General features: G+C 42.8%; 3 protein-coding genes across 6 annotated transcripts in view; 1 reads left to right on the top strand and 2 right to left on the bottom strand.

The window, feature by feature from the left end:
* Nucleotides 1-6,112: 6,112 nt before the first annotated feature.
* LOC142575534 (proton-coupled folate transporter-like) lies at nucleotides 6,113-9,968 on the bottom strand. The gene has a single exon (XM_075684959.1). The coding sequence runs from the start codon at nucleotides 9,953-9,955 to the stop codon at nucleotides 8,288-8,290; it is 1,668 nt and encodes a 555-aa protein (XP_075541074.1). The 5' UTR covers nucleotides 9,956-9,968; the 3' UTR covers nucleotides 6,113-8,287.
* Nucleotides 9,969-10,647: 679 nt separating this feature from the next.
* Nucleotides 10,648-11,979, bottom strand: LOC142575536 (REST corepressor 1-like). Its single transcript, XM_075684962.1, has 2 exons — nucleotides 11,753-11,979; nucleotides 10,648-11,639 (listed from the first exon to the last, which is right to left on the bottom strand). Exon 2 carries the CDS (start codon nucleotides 11,621-11,623, stop codon nucleotides 10,661-10,663), a length of 963 nt encoding a protein of 320 aa, XP_075541077.1. The 5' UTR covers nucleotides 11,624-11,639; nucleotides 11,753-11,979; the 3' UTR covers nucleotides 10,648-10,660.
* A 101-nt stretch (nucleotides 11,980-12,080) lies between these two features.
* The window catches only part of LOC142575535 (contactin-1a), a 32,316-nt gene continuing 27,672 nt past the window's right edge, over nucleotides 12,081-16,724 (top strand). For 3 of the 4 annotated variants that reach the window (XR_012826662.1, XR_012826661.1, XM_075684960.1), the window contains exon 1: nucleotides 12,081-12,278. Coding sequence is in view for 2 of the 4 variants with exons in the window: in XM_075684960.1 (XP_075541075.1) it covers nucleotides 12,209-12,278 (70 nt within the window). In the remaining 2 variants the exon portion in view is untranslated. Of the gene's footprint in view, nucleotides 12,279-12,336; nucleotides 12,528-16,724 lie in introns of those variants that run through there. The other variant, XM_075684961.1, reaches the window with a different exon arrangement.

Raw genomic sequence — 16,724 nt, 5'->3', positions numbered from 1 at the left:
ACAGGAATCTATTCAAGTTCTTTGAAGAAAGCCAAAATAATCCCTGTATTCAAGAAGGGAGATAAGCGTCTAACAGCTAATTATCGCCCTATAGCTATACTTTCATTCTTCAGTAAAATTATCGAAAAACTAATCGTAAGACGCTTATCAAGATATTTATCAAAATTTTGCATCCTATTACCAAATCAATTTGGGTTTCGGGAAGGTTACTCAACTGATTTGACATTAATATTTCTAACAGACAAGATTCGGCAGGCAATTGACACTGGAAATTTCGCTGGCGCATTATTTATTGACCTTTCTAAAGCATTCGATTCACTTGTTCATAACATCCTTTTTGCTAAATTAGACTCTATTGGTATAACTGGCCCGGCACTGCAATTACTACGTAACTATTTGAAAGATAGAGAATACACTGTATCAATCTCCAGCACTTACTCGCACCCTAAAACAACTAACATTGGTGTACCATAAGGATCTATATTAGGGCCTCTCTTGTTTTTAATATACATTAATGACCTCCCAAAGTACCTAAAGTCCTCTGACTGTATCCTTTACGCTGACGACACTACCATCTTCTCCTCAGACAAAAGTCTTGATTCATTGATGTGTAAGCTTAATCACGACGCGGCAAATATTGTAACCTGGTGCCAACTAAACAGACTGCACATTAATACTGCCAAATCTAACTTCGTGATCTTCTCAGCTAAACAAAAACATATCTCAGTGTATCCATCGCTAACCTTTGCTTCCAGTGCACTTTATCCTACTGATAGTGTACTGTTTCTTGGCGTCATATTAGATAAACACCTAAAATTTGACGAGCATGTTTTATCCTTAACAAAGAAGGCAGCATAAGGAATTAGAATATTAATTAAAGTTCGCAATTTCTTTAATATGAAGACACTCATCTCCCTCTACAACGCTTTTATTCACACGCATATTAATTATTGCATATCATCATGGGGAAACACGTTTCCCACACATTTATCTCCACTACAGCATACCCAAAATCAAGCAATTCGCATCATTACACGTAGCAGCTGCACATCGGAAGCATCTCCATTGCTCAGATCTAACGGCATTTTATCGTTACAGAAACTAAATAAATACTCACTTGGAATACTTGTTTATAAATCTGTTAACGGAAAGTTCCCATTCCCTATAATTACTACCAGCCAGTATCCATATTCAACGTCTACCCGTTTCGCTTCTACCAACAGCTATTTACTACCAAAACCTAGAACTAATTATAGTAAATTTACTACTAATTTTCCAGCCACACTACTTTGGAACTCATTACCGTGTCATATTAAGATATCCTCTCATTTTTACACATTCAAATCAAACCTTCGTAAATTTTTGCACTCAATATAACAATTTGATCGTTATCATTTTATTAATAAGTGCTTTGTGTCGTCAAATATTTTACAGCGTAAGCTAGTGACGAACTTAATATGGTGTCTTTTGTGTTTTCATAAAGCTGCTTTGTATTTATATATCCTAATCATTTGTAATGGGAGGTCCCCTGTACAGTCTCTTGACTATGGGACCTCCCTCTGTATGTATGTATAATCCCCATTTGTAACCTTATTATTATGCAAATAAAGAACTCTTGAACTCTTGAACAATTCTGCGAATTGCATCTGATAGTAAATTGACAAAAATTAAAAATTTTCAGAAAACGAAATTACGAAGTTTACAACTCTCTAACTCAGCCAGGAAAAATGATATCACAATTCTGTGAATTGCATATCTGAAACGGACAAAATTGATATGTTACACGTGAACCTAAAAATTCAGTAATATGGAAATACAGCTTTTGCAGAAACCTTGTGCACAACGTAACAAATTCAAATAATATATTGACTGACATATCGAATTTGACCGCTTTGAATGATCTGATGGGCGCCGTTTACAGAACTGCATTATCTGTTCTTGATACTGAGCTACTTTTTTATATACTTCGTGCGTCTATTTTTTTCAAGCGATCGAATATTTCAATTTTTTAAACAAAATTCAAGCCCTCAGTTGAAATTCCGCTTCCAACAGTCACTATAATTTAAGTTGCTTTCTCAAATGCAACAAATTTCATTAAAACGGTCCAGGGGTTACCTCAGAAAAGCGTTTTTGAGTTTTACATGTATTTGAATAGGCCGCGTCGGAGTTGGGCGCGAGGTAAAGCTTCCTCTTAAGGTGTGTTCAGTCTGCGGTCTTAGCGGTAGCAAAGCGCGCATCTGTCGTAAAGCCCGTACCGCGTAGTTTATCTATGTTTGATGGAAACATGGCTTTCAGGACATCAATCTTTTCAATTAATTAACTACCCATCTTTCCTACTGGACCGTCCATCGAAGGGCGCATGTTTAGCTTTCTCTACCACTAATAGAATTAGCATGAATTAGCCTTAAGGCAACGACTTGACGTCGATAAGCTGACTTAGGGTACGTTCTCTATGTTTGTAAGAAACATGGCTTTCAGGACATCAATCTTTTCAATTAAATAACTACCGATCTTTGTGACTGGACCGTCCATCGAAGGATGGACCTTTAGCTTTCTTTATCAATTAGCATGAATTAGTCTTAAGAAAAAGATTTCATATAAGCATATGTCTCCCGAAAGTGAAACTTTTGCCTAAGATATAACCATACCAAGGTGCCTACTTTCCCGTTAGTAAATTTGTACTTTCCTGCGGGTGTGCAGAACACTCGAAGTTTGGATTCCGCTGCGACTTCATGGTGTAAGGACAAAATTCTTGTTGGAAATTTTCGAACTGGACCAGTGCGGCACACTACTCGACAGATCTCAAGGAACAGATTGGAGAAGGTTGCAAACCAGAACGTTCCGAAACCCAGTACACTTAAACAGAGTAAATTCAACACAATACCCAGACGCGAGCTGCAAGCTCTGCAAGCACGAACGCGCAGACATGGCACACATCTTGTGGAAGTGCACAAAGATCACATCAGATATGTAGAGGACAACATAGAACCGGAACTTCTCGAGGAGCGACGGCTAAGTGATCTGACTAGCTCGGAACTACACGACCAACTATGGGCTATCCAGCGGGCCCGGGCAGCGGTGGAAAAGGCTATGCCTGCACCGCACATAATGCCCGCGTGGCCTGAGCCCGGGCTGGCAACCTCGCAGGTCCTTTGCTCATAAAAGTTTTTTTTCCGTCCGTCCAGTGCGGCACACGGTTGTGGGATTGGACAATAGATAATCATCTGTCTTGTCTGAACTCTAGAATTCCTACATATTGTTACGGGGTTAGAAACAGCCAGGGAGCGCCCGCTGCGTAAATCAGTCTTGATAATAATCCCGCAACCTCCACCACAAATGTTACGGGGTTAAAAACAGTCAGACGTATATTTACAGGATATTTACAATAATCGTAGCGGCTGACAAGATGGTAGGCAGCGCGCGAAGTCCACAGCGTCGTCTTCTTCCGACCAAGCTGACATCTTCGTCAGCGTGTCACAATATATTTGAAATCAGTCCCGCTCAGTATTGGGATTAAGTTTCCTAAGTTTGTCCCTCACTAGCTCATCCTGGACAGCCATGGACTGTACCACCAACAGGGACCACTTTATAATAATGTTTGAAATTGCTTGCCCGATAATGCCATCATGCTCTCAGGTACGCGTATTTGTATATTATAATAAATTTAAATCCGATCTTAAGGCACATTTGGCTTCCTATTCTGAAGAGCGTTAAGTCACCAAGGCTATGAAATTTTCTGCTGTAATCAAAATAATATTTAAAATAAACTAATTTAGTGTTACATCTGCACAGAAAGCATCCTATAGCCTTTGGTGGAATGCAGACTGCACGCAAGAACACCGTCACTGACAGGCCGCTTGGGGGCAGCTTCTTTATAACCAGTCGCCTCGAAATTGGTCTGATTACAAATTCCACGCTGCTTTATTTAAACGCGCAGTCACTCAAGCTAAAGACGATTATGATAGGGAGCACTACGATTTCCTTTCTAAGCCTAAAAAAAAAATCCTTCAGACATATGTGATAACGCAAAATTCTGCCATCACCAATTAATATTGAATATGTAAATCTGTCGTCCGATGAAATTACAAAATCTCTTGAATTCATTGCTAAAGACTTGGAGAGCAGATTCACGTCATCAATGTCCTATAATTTGCAAAAATCAGCCCCAACATCCGTGTTCAGTGAAGTTACATTGCCTGAATTAGCTCAAGCGATTCCTAACTTACCCTTGTCAGCCCCTGGTCCTGACGGAATTTGTCGGCGTCGTCGTCGTGAGGTTCAGTACTAGTGAGGGAGAGCCGGCGAAGGCCGTTGAATATCGCGCGCGCGATCGAGGAACGCGGCCCGGTTGCGTTCCCCAGCGGCTGCTAGGGTGCCTCGATGTCTTTCCTTCTTCCAAGCACTCGTTACATTCTTCTACAACAGCGGGAGGAACGCAGAGAGTACGGTCATCCACACAAGGCCCTTAACAGACATCATAGGAGGGACTGGCGACGCATTCAAACAAACAGCTTCACCAACCTGCATCAAAATAAACCCAACTAGATTTCTGGACGTCTGTCCATGGTGTTCTAACAAACCCACACTACAACATATCGCATGGGACTCCCTGGAACGGCCTTCACATATTACTAGCCCATATATAACTGCACATCCACTTATGTTAAATAGGCAGTGGGAGGCATGTCTTGCGGACAAGGGAAAGGAGAGCCAAGTGGCTCTCCTGGACCAAGCCCAGCGAGCCGCTCGCGCCAGTGGAGCCCTGGACTAAGGGCCCAACCACGCTCGCCTACTTTTCTTTTTGAAAAATAAAGCGTATTTCCTTCCTTCCTTCCGCCGCTCCGTAGAGAGTGGAGACAACCGCGGCGCCTACTACGGCGTTGGCAACGCGAATCGCGGACGCCGTAAGGACACGTTGCCGGCGCTCGTGTCTTGAAAGCAATCTGCGGCGCGGCCAAAGTGCACGCCCGCGCGGTCCTCATCTTCAAAGCGATCTGCAATGTTTTCCGAGTGCGCGTAGTGCCGGTAGCTTCGTATGCGCCGTGCTTTCGACGTTTCGTTCGCGTTGGAGCGACAGATGCGCGGAAGTCAATTGGCTCGCGGCTCTTGCCGCGATTGCCAACTCCAGCGTTTTCGCAGACAGTTTCCGCTGTAATCGAGCGAGATGTGTTCATGTTTACCTGTGCGTGCATGACACCATGCTGGTTAATTTAGTTTAAACACTTTGACGGGCTAGTTCATTTGAATCCATGATAGTATGCGTAAGCGTGATTGAACAAGGACGTAGAAAGAAGCAGATACACAGACAGCACTGTCTCTGTGTGTCTGTTTATTTCTATGTCCTGGACGCTTACATATTCTATCATTGTTAATTTATTTAGTAAGCGAATGTTTACAAGATTACACGGCCGACAAAACTACTATCCTTACTTCGTACAGCTATCTACTAATTTGCTATCGCATTGGTGCTTCGCCTTTCGGGTGGAACTGCGAATTTTTTTTTAATTCACGAAATTTGGTGTTCTGTAAAAGTAGAAACACGAAGTTTACAAATCTGCAAATCTACACCAATAACAGACACTGCAGTTATGCAAGCTGCATTTGTTAGAGAATCTGAAGTGGAAAACATTTATATCAGAGTTTACAACTTTGTGAAATTGTTATAGTGTTTAAGAAGGTTTTGCAAAAGTCCTATACTCGTAAATTAGAGGTATATTTAAGAGTGGCGTATGATACACCAATTTTGACTGCTTTATGTGTATTAAGTGCAGTTTATGAAATTAGGACATTTTTTTTTAATTTTCAGCAAGTTTTGAACAAAAATTGACGGGGAAAATAAAAAATCTGCTTCCTACAGTCAGTTGAGTTTAGCTTTCTCTTTCTGAAGCAACAAACATAACGACTCCCTGCACAACGGTTTGCCTCGCATTCTAGGCACAGAAAACCTACAACCAAATTGTTATAGGCACTGATGTTTTATCCCTTCGCATACAAAGTACCGCTTTGCCATTTGTGATGGCGAGTTCTCTCCTAGGCCAGCATAACCTATTGTACTGCTGTCAAGCAGCAGCTGAGCACAAGTGGGAAGACATAAAGAACGATACTATGGGAATGAAGAAACAAACAACCTTTTCTTTTTTATTTTTCATCAGAGACGACACAAAATGCAAGACAAACGAAAATAAACAAACAAAAGTGCTCAATGTGACTTTGCAAAAGCACAAAATGGTTTTAAAGCACCACAACATTTCGTCAAAACAGCAACACTGCAAGAAAAAGATAATAACATTTAACGAGCATCCTTAACATTAGATCACAACATTGGGCACTACTGTGTGTTTAAATGCATGAAAGTAAATATTTGAAGTTCTATGTCTAATAAGTTAAATGACATCATTGTACCACAACCAAATATAGCCACACCTTGTTAAAAAAACAAAGTTCTGCAAATTGGGACAGTTGAGTTGCCCATATCAAACTAATGTTACTGACACAAAGACAAAAGGCATTATACAAGGCTGCCACTACCAAACACAACCTCTTTTTGTGACAAAGGTACCTTCTTCACTGGGATTTTAGCCAACAAGGTTTCTTATGACTAGCACTACAAATTAAGTTATGCTTACACACAACCAGTAGAGCTGCCGAAATGAAGAAATGCACAAAGTAGAGTATATCAGTGGTATCTAAGCGGAAAGGTACAATAAAGTGTTGATAATGGCGTGGTCCACGGAGAAAGAAGTATTTCAGAAGGGGAATCTGTCCAGCTGCGACAGCGCATGCCGGTGGGTCAAGATATAGGGATACATCCTGCTTGCGACAGTGGGTCAAGATGAGATGGGGCACCTTGCCACTGTTTACATTTGCCATGACTCCATGGGCTGTTGTTCATGTTATCAATGTTCAATGCTATCAGAAACGAGCACATGCATTCACGCTGCTAGCAGCGATGGACCTAGGTGTTCTTGAACCAGCAGGCCACTATGGCGACTGCGCGTCCTCTCATTCTCTGCAAGTGGACTTGAACAATGGAGGGTGCGTCGGCACCGTGACCTCCGCCATAACATCATTGGGATGCCAGAGCTAGCGCTGCTTCGCCTCCTAATAAATTCTTGCTCCGTGGTCATGTCACAGGATTAAAACTTATGGAATGTGAATAAATACAATGAGATGCACAATGATTCATTGCATAAAACCATGGTAAGGCTCAGCTAGTTGCAAAGCATGTTAAAAATATTCACTGTTAAGAATATAGAGCACAAGAGAAAAAAAAGAAAACTAAGACTGGTCTCCTGCCCAAACATTATTTCATATCTGGCCGATGACGACTTCTGCATATGGTATTCACTATGCATAAATGTGCATTACTAACCCAATGCCGGCCACGGAAAAGCTAATTAAGAGACTGTAGATAGACCACACACATGCAAAGGAGACTAACAGCATTTTGAAGGACAGTAGAGTGAATAATGCAATCACAGATGAGTTGAACATCTCGCAGCTTTTACTAATCACACATGGACAATCTTTGGTCAATTCTTGGTGGACTCATACAGTAGACATTTGAGGTTATCTTTGTTTTTCAGCATTTGGATGGCTATGTATTGACTTCACCTTCAATAAAGTTCATACTTTGGTAAACTTGTTGGCTCAATCATGCAAAGGTATGCTAGTGGGGTCATTGTGTTGTCCCAAAACAATATTTATACACCAACAAAGCTGAGATGAAAAAAAAAGAAAACCTTTGAAAATGAATAATAATTTCTCCCATGTGCACCTTTCACAACTTTCGCTCCTTTCTTTTCCAATATGAACTTAACACACTTACATCCATGCTAATTAGGAACTTGTAGTTGCAAACGTCTTTTTGCAAGCCAACGCTAGTGATTGGCACAATCATTATGAGAACATTAACAAGCACAGGAAAAAGTTAACCTCGCATGACCCGCAAGTAACCACTGCTTTAAAGGAGATGAACTTCTTGATTGTTTATTAAGGCACACATTAGGCATCACAAACACGAGAACAATTGTGTCATTAGGCTTAAAACAGAACAGGTACAACATGCTTTCTTATATAAAGGCACTTTCAGGACACTTGCCCATTTCCAACACACACAAGTAAATGCTGACAATGAAATACCCCAAAACGCAATATGTAGTCAAGAAAACAGCCCGATGTGCTGCACAATTTGTGCGACTCAACAGTAAAAGTAACATGAACTATTTTGTGCAAGTTGATTACCACACAGCCTGAACAGGCATGAATAAAAGCCAACAAAGTAGAACTAAGCTCTAGGATTTGCGTTTTCGGCTGCTGGGTCCTCTGCCATTACAGCATACTCATTCTGACGTTTGCGCCAGAAATAAACTACTACAGCTAGAGGCAGGACCAAAAATAAGAGGCCAACTATAAACGAAAGCCCCGCAAAGAAACCTTTGGACAAACCAAACAGTCGCTCAAACATCACACGCCCCAAGAGAGGAGCAAGGGCTTCACAGGTTGCCATCACGGAAAACAGCCTACCATATTCAGCATCTGGAAGAAGCTTCGAAATGTGTGAGCGTATGCAAGCTGGTGCAATATTGCTCAGCATTCCAAAGCCATAGCCTAGAAAGAAAAGAGGGCTGCCTGCAGCTCCAGAAGACGCATGGAAGATGTTCTTGGCACCGACACCCATGATGCCAACTACAGCAAGACCATACTCTTGGTTTGGAAGCCAACGCAGGAACATTACTAGAAGTGGAATCAAAACAAATACGCTAGCTAAAGAAAATGCAGATGTAATCACCAGGTATCGGGAGAAGGTCCAGTTGAACTGCTTTTTTGCGTAGAAGTAGCCCATGAAAGATGTTTGGCTGTTCAGTACAAGAAGGAACACAGATAGAACAAGCAGTGGAATCCTGAATCGGTCTACATCGTAACGACGGCCAAGGACAGTTCGGATACTGCCCACCAGATGTTGTGTACTAAAGAGATGCTTGACTAGCTTATAAGGTCTTGCGTTGGAGGAAGGCACTCGAGACAAAAGCTCTCCAGGAGCTTGAACATTTCCTGGATCTTCTGCAACGCAAGGAGCCATATCTCTGACTAGGAATACTGCGCACAGGAATGACAGGGCAAGAATGCCTAGCGAGGAGCCCATCAAAGGGACAAACTTACTTGAGTTGACAAATGCAAGGGCAGTGATTAGCTGACCAACTGGCAGTGCAATGACAAAGGCAATCTGCAAGGTGAAGAACCTCATGGTTCTCTGTTTCCTTGAAGACGACAATGCTGTAATTGTGTAAGACGACATGAGAATAGCTGGAAGGCCACCAGACAGGCCCTCAGGAATGGCAGAGATCATGTTGAAGTAGATAGACGAATCTTCATACACCGCAGTCACCAGCTCTCCAGAAATCTTGAGCATGGTACCAATGAGCGAAACATACAATGGAATCTTGAACCTACCGGACTCATCACACCAACTTGCGACAACAAGAGTGATCAATGCTCCAGGCAAAAACCCAACAAGAGACTGATATATAATGTACAAAGTAGCAACATTTCGAACCTTCACATGCTCCTTTGAATTCTCTGTCAAATTTCCACAGATTTCCTTGGTCTCATTAAGCACCTGGTAGCATGCCTTCAGCTCAAGCAGATTGGCTGTTGTGGCATACTGCATGGTGTAGGCAAGGGTGAAGAGAAAAAAGAATGCTTCAAGCCGCAGCGTCACAACGAAGTCCAGACACTTCCGACAGCAACTACGTCTGTCATCCTCTTCCAAGTCCTCAGAGCTGGGAGAACTTGCATCAGCTAGTGAGCCTAAGTTTCGAAACGTGCCGTGCAGCCCAGACGGCATGAAAAATTCTCTCAGTCGTCGCCTGTAGCGCTGTGCCCGTCTTCGCCATGTGTGTTCCAAGTAATCTCCAACAAAGTCACCAGCAATGCTCGGCAAGCCTCCTTCCATTCCGCCTACCAAGTTGCAGGAAGTTAGGAAGGGACAAAGAACCTGATGAGCACGTGTTCTGAAACAAAGATGGAGAGGTACATTGCTCAATCACTATCACTTGCAGATTCTAGATGGGCTTCACCAAGCTTCACAGACATATGTATGCACTTCCTCCTAATGATGTCTGTACACTGGCACCAAAACAACACAATCGTGTGGCTACACAAAAGTATGTTAATGGCAGCATAAATATGTGGCAGTTTAATAACATACTGACAATGGTATGGGATGATATCGTTACTTTATGGGCATAAAAGCAAACATTTACATGAGATATGCAAGTATCTTTGTGCACAATGTGAGATCGGTGAAACAATCAAGTGTATCTTAAGAGAGATGCACTGACTAGATGAGGTAGTGAGCTGAAACAAAATGATAACCAAAAACAAGTTGGCCCTCGTAAAAGAGTGTGGGCAAGCTGCAGACATATCACCACTCATAGGCTGCACATAACAGTTTCTGGCATTATAAAAAATATTTTAATAATTGCCCACTTTCATAATGCTAAATAGTCAAGGACTAGTCAAAACATTGCACATATTTTTTGATACCACTCTGCACAAATGATGTGTTGTGTGGTGCATCAGTTTCAATGTTTCTTTCTTTTTTTTTTTCTTAGTCGGAGACACACTGGTGGCATTTGTCTTGTGATCTGCCACAGGCTCACAGATGGCCTTTGTCACGAGAATGAAGAATCATATCAATGCTTCTGGAGTAGAGATGCTTCAGTCGGCTTAGGTCCTGCTTGTTCTTTTGCACTTGTTTTCGCAGGTTTACTATTTCACGGTCCATCGCGCGCAGAATGGTGTCAACATTGCAATTCAATCCCGAAGTTAATTGCTTGATGTCTTCACGTTTTAAGAAAAAATGCCGTGGCTGGTGGCACCGCTCCTTTTTCGTGGTTGTGTTCACTTTTTCTGGATGAAACTGATCACTTCTCTGCTTTTCAGAGTCATCAACCCGTTTCGAGAAGCGGCGGCAGAAGCTGCCTTTCCTGATGCGAGTACTACCACCCTGCGCTTTTCCGTCCACGGAGAAACTTCTACCACGTGGTGCTGTGGTCGGATGCAGTACCCGATACTGCAGCAAGCTGGTGTGCGTGCGAGTCTGCTTCCAGAGGTAGTAGTGCTTCACCAAGCTGGAAATGGTCTTCTTCGGAAACACGGACTGTATCATTCGAAAGTTCTTGCTGTGAACGTTCAAAGCGTTCTCGAACCGCACTTCGTCCTCCGCCGTCCACTCGTCCACAACAGGCGTAAAGTTTCCGAGCTCGGCGACCGCTTTAGGCAGGTCGTGACCATGCCACTGAAGCAGTCCCAGGGCTTGTTCTTCGTTGTAGCCGTACTGTTCGGTTGCTAAGTTAGTGTACACGTCTAGCGCACTCTCCGGAACGCAACCGCTGGGTGACCATACCTGAACTGCCTTGTCGGGGGCAGAGTCAGCGAGCGGTAGATTTGCGGAAACAGTACACGGTACCAAAGCCTGGTACCTACTGCCGATATGAACGCTATGTCTTTTCTGCAATCGATTCGTAGTTGCGTCTCTCACGTAGGGACAGGCATCTGTCGTATTCGTTGCATGGAAGCGCTGGCCATCCCTCAGCTTGTAACGCCTGACCGGCACCATGTTCCTGGCCGAAACGCTGGGTAGCGGGAAGAAATAAGAAACTATGACCGATAAGGTGCGCCACAGCGTAAGCGCTACGCCACTCGCCTGGAGCGCTACGTAGCGCGGTAACTTAGCCTCAGTTCTTACCTCTCTGTGAATCGACGAGTTGAGGATGCCTGCGCGCAAACGCGTTCAACCGCAGCACGAGATTTCGTTGGTCCACTCGCTGAACTGTCGGGCCGCTCTTGCTGCCACTAAAAACGCGACCGATACTGCTAGCCCAGCTAGCCCCATTCACTGGTATTCAGCGGGAACGGAACTGTCACACACATAGGTGCACGCACATGGTTACGGTGTGGCTAGCGCCCTGAAGTCTGTGCGTATGCGCTCTCGAAACGAGTTCTGTATTTTCGAAACGATTACGGAAAGAAGACAACAATAGAATAATTTTCTTTTTATTTCAAGTACTGGAATGACTTCCCGATCAGCGAAAAGTTTCAAGTTACTAAGTTCTGTTTCTTGTTTGTTTTATGAGTGGATGCGAACGGATTAGGGATCACTGCGCGGATGTTCAACATGGCCGAAATGGACTCTTAGCATCTTATGATGTTCGGAAAAATAATCCATTATTCCTTCTTACTGATTTTACCTTTCAGTGATGTGTTTTTGGAAGGTACGTATGAAGAGCTTTTTTCACTATTTCGCCTGCTTTTAGAGCACAGGTTCGCGAATTAACTGGATCATTTGAATGCGGGATCCGCTTTCAGTTAGCGAGCTGTCAAATGCCTGTGCTGCGTTTTCAGGTTTCTGACATGATACGCCCAATATTGCGTTATTCACGAAAGCAAAGCGACACTCTGATACCAGACATTTGTGTATTACCCTACTGTCGCATTCAATGGCTACGTTCTAACGATGTCTCGTAAGTACACCGAGGCTCCTAACTCATTTAGGTGAGGATGCGAAGGGATTCTGTAGGTAAGTCAGGAATGTAGCCGACGTTGTGTTTGTCCATGAAGCCGCGTTTAAAACACGACATCGCGTATTTATCCCGCTCCAAAAACCGCTTCACAAACTAAACTCATTCTTTGTTTGTGCCAGAAATGACTGCGTTTGTATCAGTCGTTGAAATCTGTACGATCCACTGATTTCATAATAGTAGATACTGTACAAGTACAATCATTCATCAAATTTTTTCCTGAACTGCAAGCCACGCTTACGAGCTTGACGATGATCTTTAAATAAGTGTAAATATTTGCGCCTTGCTAACTTGCGAGTTTTGAGTTTAAAGAACAGCTAATTTTCGAAAAAATATTGCCGGCACCGGGGTTCTAGTAACAGTTTACAAGGCCCAGTGAGCACAGTTCTTATCACCGTATCACAGTTATTATCAGTATTATCAGGCTACCTAGGTAGCCTGATAATACCGTTTGACGTTAACCATGTGAACGCGCTTACATTTGAAAGACGACGTGACGTTCCAAGTCACTATCCTAAATTTGCTAGTGTTCGCTGTTGCGTTGACGGACACCCAAATTTTTATTGACGTTCTCGTGACACTGATTGCGGCTGTCTGGTCCCCTCGTACTTCTGAAACAAAGAATTTCGGTCGTTTAAATCCTTCTTAATAAGCAACTTTCTGAGAGCATTGCATGCATGAGAGAAAGCTACTGTTCCAGAGCAGATATGAGCTGTGGCTTTAAAAAATATACTTTAGCATACTGTGCACATTATTGCAATTCATTCAGCTACCATTCTGTCGATTCTGTAGGCAAAATATTTCGCATGTGCGTTCATGTGCATCGAAACATAGATTGAGGAGATGCCTCAGGAGGCCTGGCGTAGGCCGATTCTGGGTTATCTGGCATGCATAAGATGGACATGCATGATTCAGATAGCCAACGGTGCTTGAGCACTAAGTATTGTGCAGAATACACAAAGATGTGGCTAATCCTGCAGTTATTCTGCTGAAGATGTGACTGAAAATATTTAAGCAAAATCTTTTGTTTGCTCACAAGGTATCTCTAGCTTAACATAGTCAAGCACAATAGGCATTGACACTTGAGAGTGATAGCAGTTGTGTGCTTCAAAATTAGCGACAGCTGCATCTGTTGCAGGTGTATTGCCTTCTAAACTTGCACTGGATATCTGTGCTGAGCTGTGCAAATCTTAGCCAACAGGCTACCCCTTATTGGCAGTGCCAGGCATGTGTCAACATGTTGTGTGGACCATAAAATGCATTTGACAAGTTGTGAGTGGCCATTAAAAGTGATGTTTATCTCCATGGTGGTCAGAAAAGTAGTTGATTTTGCCATAACAAATGCAAGAACAATGGTTTGTGGTCAACTGGGCCCTTCACTTTCTTGTCTACAAAGCATTTCCTCAGTGCTTACACTTCATCTAGTTTTGTGTCATTTTGCATCAATTAAAATTTGTTTCTTCTTATTTCATTACTTCTCCGTATTATTAGCACACATAGCTGTCATGCGGATGCATTCGTGGATGGTCACTTTCGGAGATGTCACTTTCAGTGCGTACTGATTGGCTGGTTGAGCAAAACCTCAAGAATCATCCAGCACGCTGTGTACTATGTTGTGCAAAAGTGATAGTATCACCAAATGTGATCATCCCAAGAATCATCCCATGTCAAGCTTCAGAAAATTGCTAGTCCTAGCTAAAAGTGGATGTGCAAACAAGTTGAATGCATAATGGCCTGCACGCACAGTATGAGTGCAACAAAGATTAAGCTTACATGCTTGTAAGTAGCTATGCTACGAGATGCATGCAACATGTGATAATGTTATGCAAGAAAATTTGCTGTAATGCTACCATAATATTGCTGGTATTAACCAAATAGATTGTGTTAAGTTCTGTGGAAATAGCTGAAGCTGGTTCACTTTTTAGCGTGATTCTCTTAAGTGTTCTGAGCAGTATACAGGAATTACACATTGTACAGGAATTCGCACCTTACACACTTGTTACTCTGTTTGTATTGCTCTGGCTTGGCATTGGCTAACGCTCTAGTCCTCAAACACAAATACCTAAGAAACCAGATTGGCAGAAGACATTCGCTGCAGTAGCTCAAGTGTAGGGCGTAGCAGTCGTTATATGGAAGATGTGGATTCAGCTCTACATGTCACAAATCATATTTTTGTCCCCCTCCGTTTTCTTTGTAGCCCCACATTTCTCCTTACTGTTCTCGCCATCTTGCATTTTCTTGCAGAGTCTAATAAGGCATCGATTATTTGGAACGCTGATATATACAAGTATGTTCAGTATGTCTTACAGACATTATGCATGTATACTGTGCTTTGTTCATCCGTGAAAACACATGTTCCATAAGGACTTGGAATAAGTCGCATGCTGCTATAGGACAATTCCACACCGTGCCGTTCATGCAGATTTGTTGCGAATGCTTCATTTTTCTTTACGTCGCTCAAGCAGCTCGAGCCTACTGTTTTTCTCCAAAGAAGCTTCGCCGCCTTTTTTGTACGGTGCATACCGCTTCATGCATTCATCTCCCACCTGTGGCAATTTGCCTTTTTGATTACTTGAATTTCTATGTTTCAGTTAAAAAGAACAGTTTAATTTCCCTGTGCCTTTCCAGGCCTCATTGTCTTTTGGCTTCATGTAGTTGTAATTAACAAAAAAATATAGCCCTCCGAGATAGTGGAAATTTGGACTTGTTGGTTCATGATATTCGTGTTGTCTAGCACAGAGGGAACAACCACAAAAATAAGGACAAGACGATGCACAAAGTGCAAACTACCAGCAAAGGTTTATCTTTCGGAACGTAACTTTATACGCTCGCACTAAGCCACCACGCATGCACAAATGATAACCTCCTAAGATAAGAAAGTTCCTTATCGGAAAGGTTAGCCCTTCATCAGAAAATGTGTCATTCCCAGGTGTGCAAATGGGCCTCGACTTGAAAGGTTCAGTCGTGTCCACCGTGTCTAGGACAGCGCCGCTTCTTGACTAAAATAAACACTGTGTTTCTGTTCCTTTACAATTCCTGCAGTGAGGGCTGGTATAACGGGAGGATACCTTTCACTTTATTCTATTCCTTTGTTGTCATCCACCATTCATGGCCGATCAATCCCAGGGATAACATGGGCGGAGCATAGCTTGAGCCACTGGTGAAGCATGAAGAGGAATCGCATTAGAACAAAAATTGTTACGTTGTTCCAGCAGATGTCTCCATCCACAAGATTTATTGATATTGAGGCTTTTCAGTAGGCACTGACAGTGGCCAGTAGCAAAATTTCAGCTCTGGATCTGTTGAGAAACATCATTGAAGTCGTAGACTAGAATTACGAGAAAGAACTCTGGAGGCTGCGATTGTTTAACTACCATAATAATGATGCACAGATATGTCTAATCTTCGTGCCTGTGGCTTCAGACGCTTATTTTGCGTCTTTTTTTATTATACTTTATCTTTCTAAATTTTCAAGCACTCATAGTTTTCTGAACTGAGCTAGACAGTTAGCCTCTGCACATGCATAATTGTTGCAAATTGTTTCATTTACGTTGCACTGTGCACAAAGTGCATAGAGACAAAGTGCATAGTATAGGACAAACAGATGAAAGGGGATGATATGAGGACACAAACAATTGAAGAATGAAGCAGGGGGAGTGGTAAAAGGGTGCTAGATGTACTTTCTGTTTCCTTTTTGTTGCTGTGAAACTAAGGCTTAATTTACTATATAAGAGGGGGGGTAGGGGTCAGCACTCGGGGCTGGAAGGTCAGTGTCCCTCCTCTCCATCCGCTGCAGTGGAATCTATAGGGTGTTCGCCACCGCTGCCTCTCCCGATTCCAGAGCCCCTGGCCAAAAGGATGAAGTTTAGGCAAATCCACGTACTATTCAGTTATGCGTGCGCTGGCTGAACCGTCATGTTTGCAGCTCCTGTGGACACATAGTGCCAAAGGAAGCTCCATGGTGAAAGTTTTTGTAGGAAGCTCTATAATTGAAGCGCAGTGATTGCATCAGCCGTCTAGCAGTGCTGCCCTCTAGTTTTTGGAATCACGGTAGTATGCTGAGTAGAGGAATGCTTAAGAACACGAGTGTAAAGCCTGCTCTGTGTAGCTGCCGTTCAGTGCCAGTCATTTCTGGCTCCA

Source organism: Dermacentor variabilis, chromosome 3, assembly GCF_050947875.1.
Source record: "Dermacentor variabilis isolate Ectoservices chromosome 3, ASM5094787v1, whole genome shotgun sequence".
NCBI classification, from domain to species: domain Eukaryota; kingdom Metazoa; phylum Arthropoda; class Arachnida; order Ixodida; family Ixodidae; genus Dermacentor; species Dermacentor variabilis.
Note: the sequence above shows the minus strand (reverse complement) of the source record. Positions and strands in the feature narration are given on the sequence as shown.

Excerpts from the sequence above, each read along its gene's own strand:
- LOC142575536 (XM_075684962.1), bottom strand. The coding sequence starts at position 11,623 with ATGGTGCCGGTCAGGCGTTACAAGCTGAGGGATGGCCAGCGCTTCCAT.
- LOC142575534 (XM_075684959.1), bottom strand. The coding sequence starts at position 9,955 with ATGGAAGGAGGCTTGCCGAGCATTGCTGGTGACTTTGTTGGAGATTAC.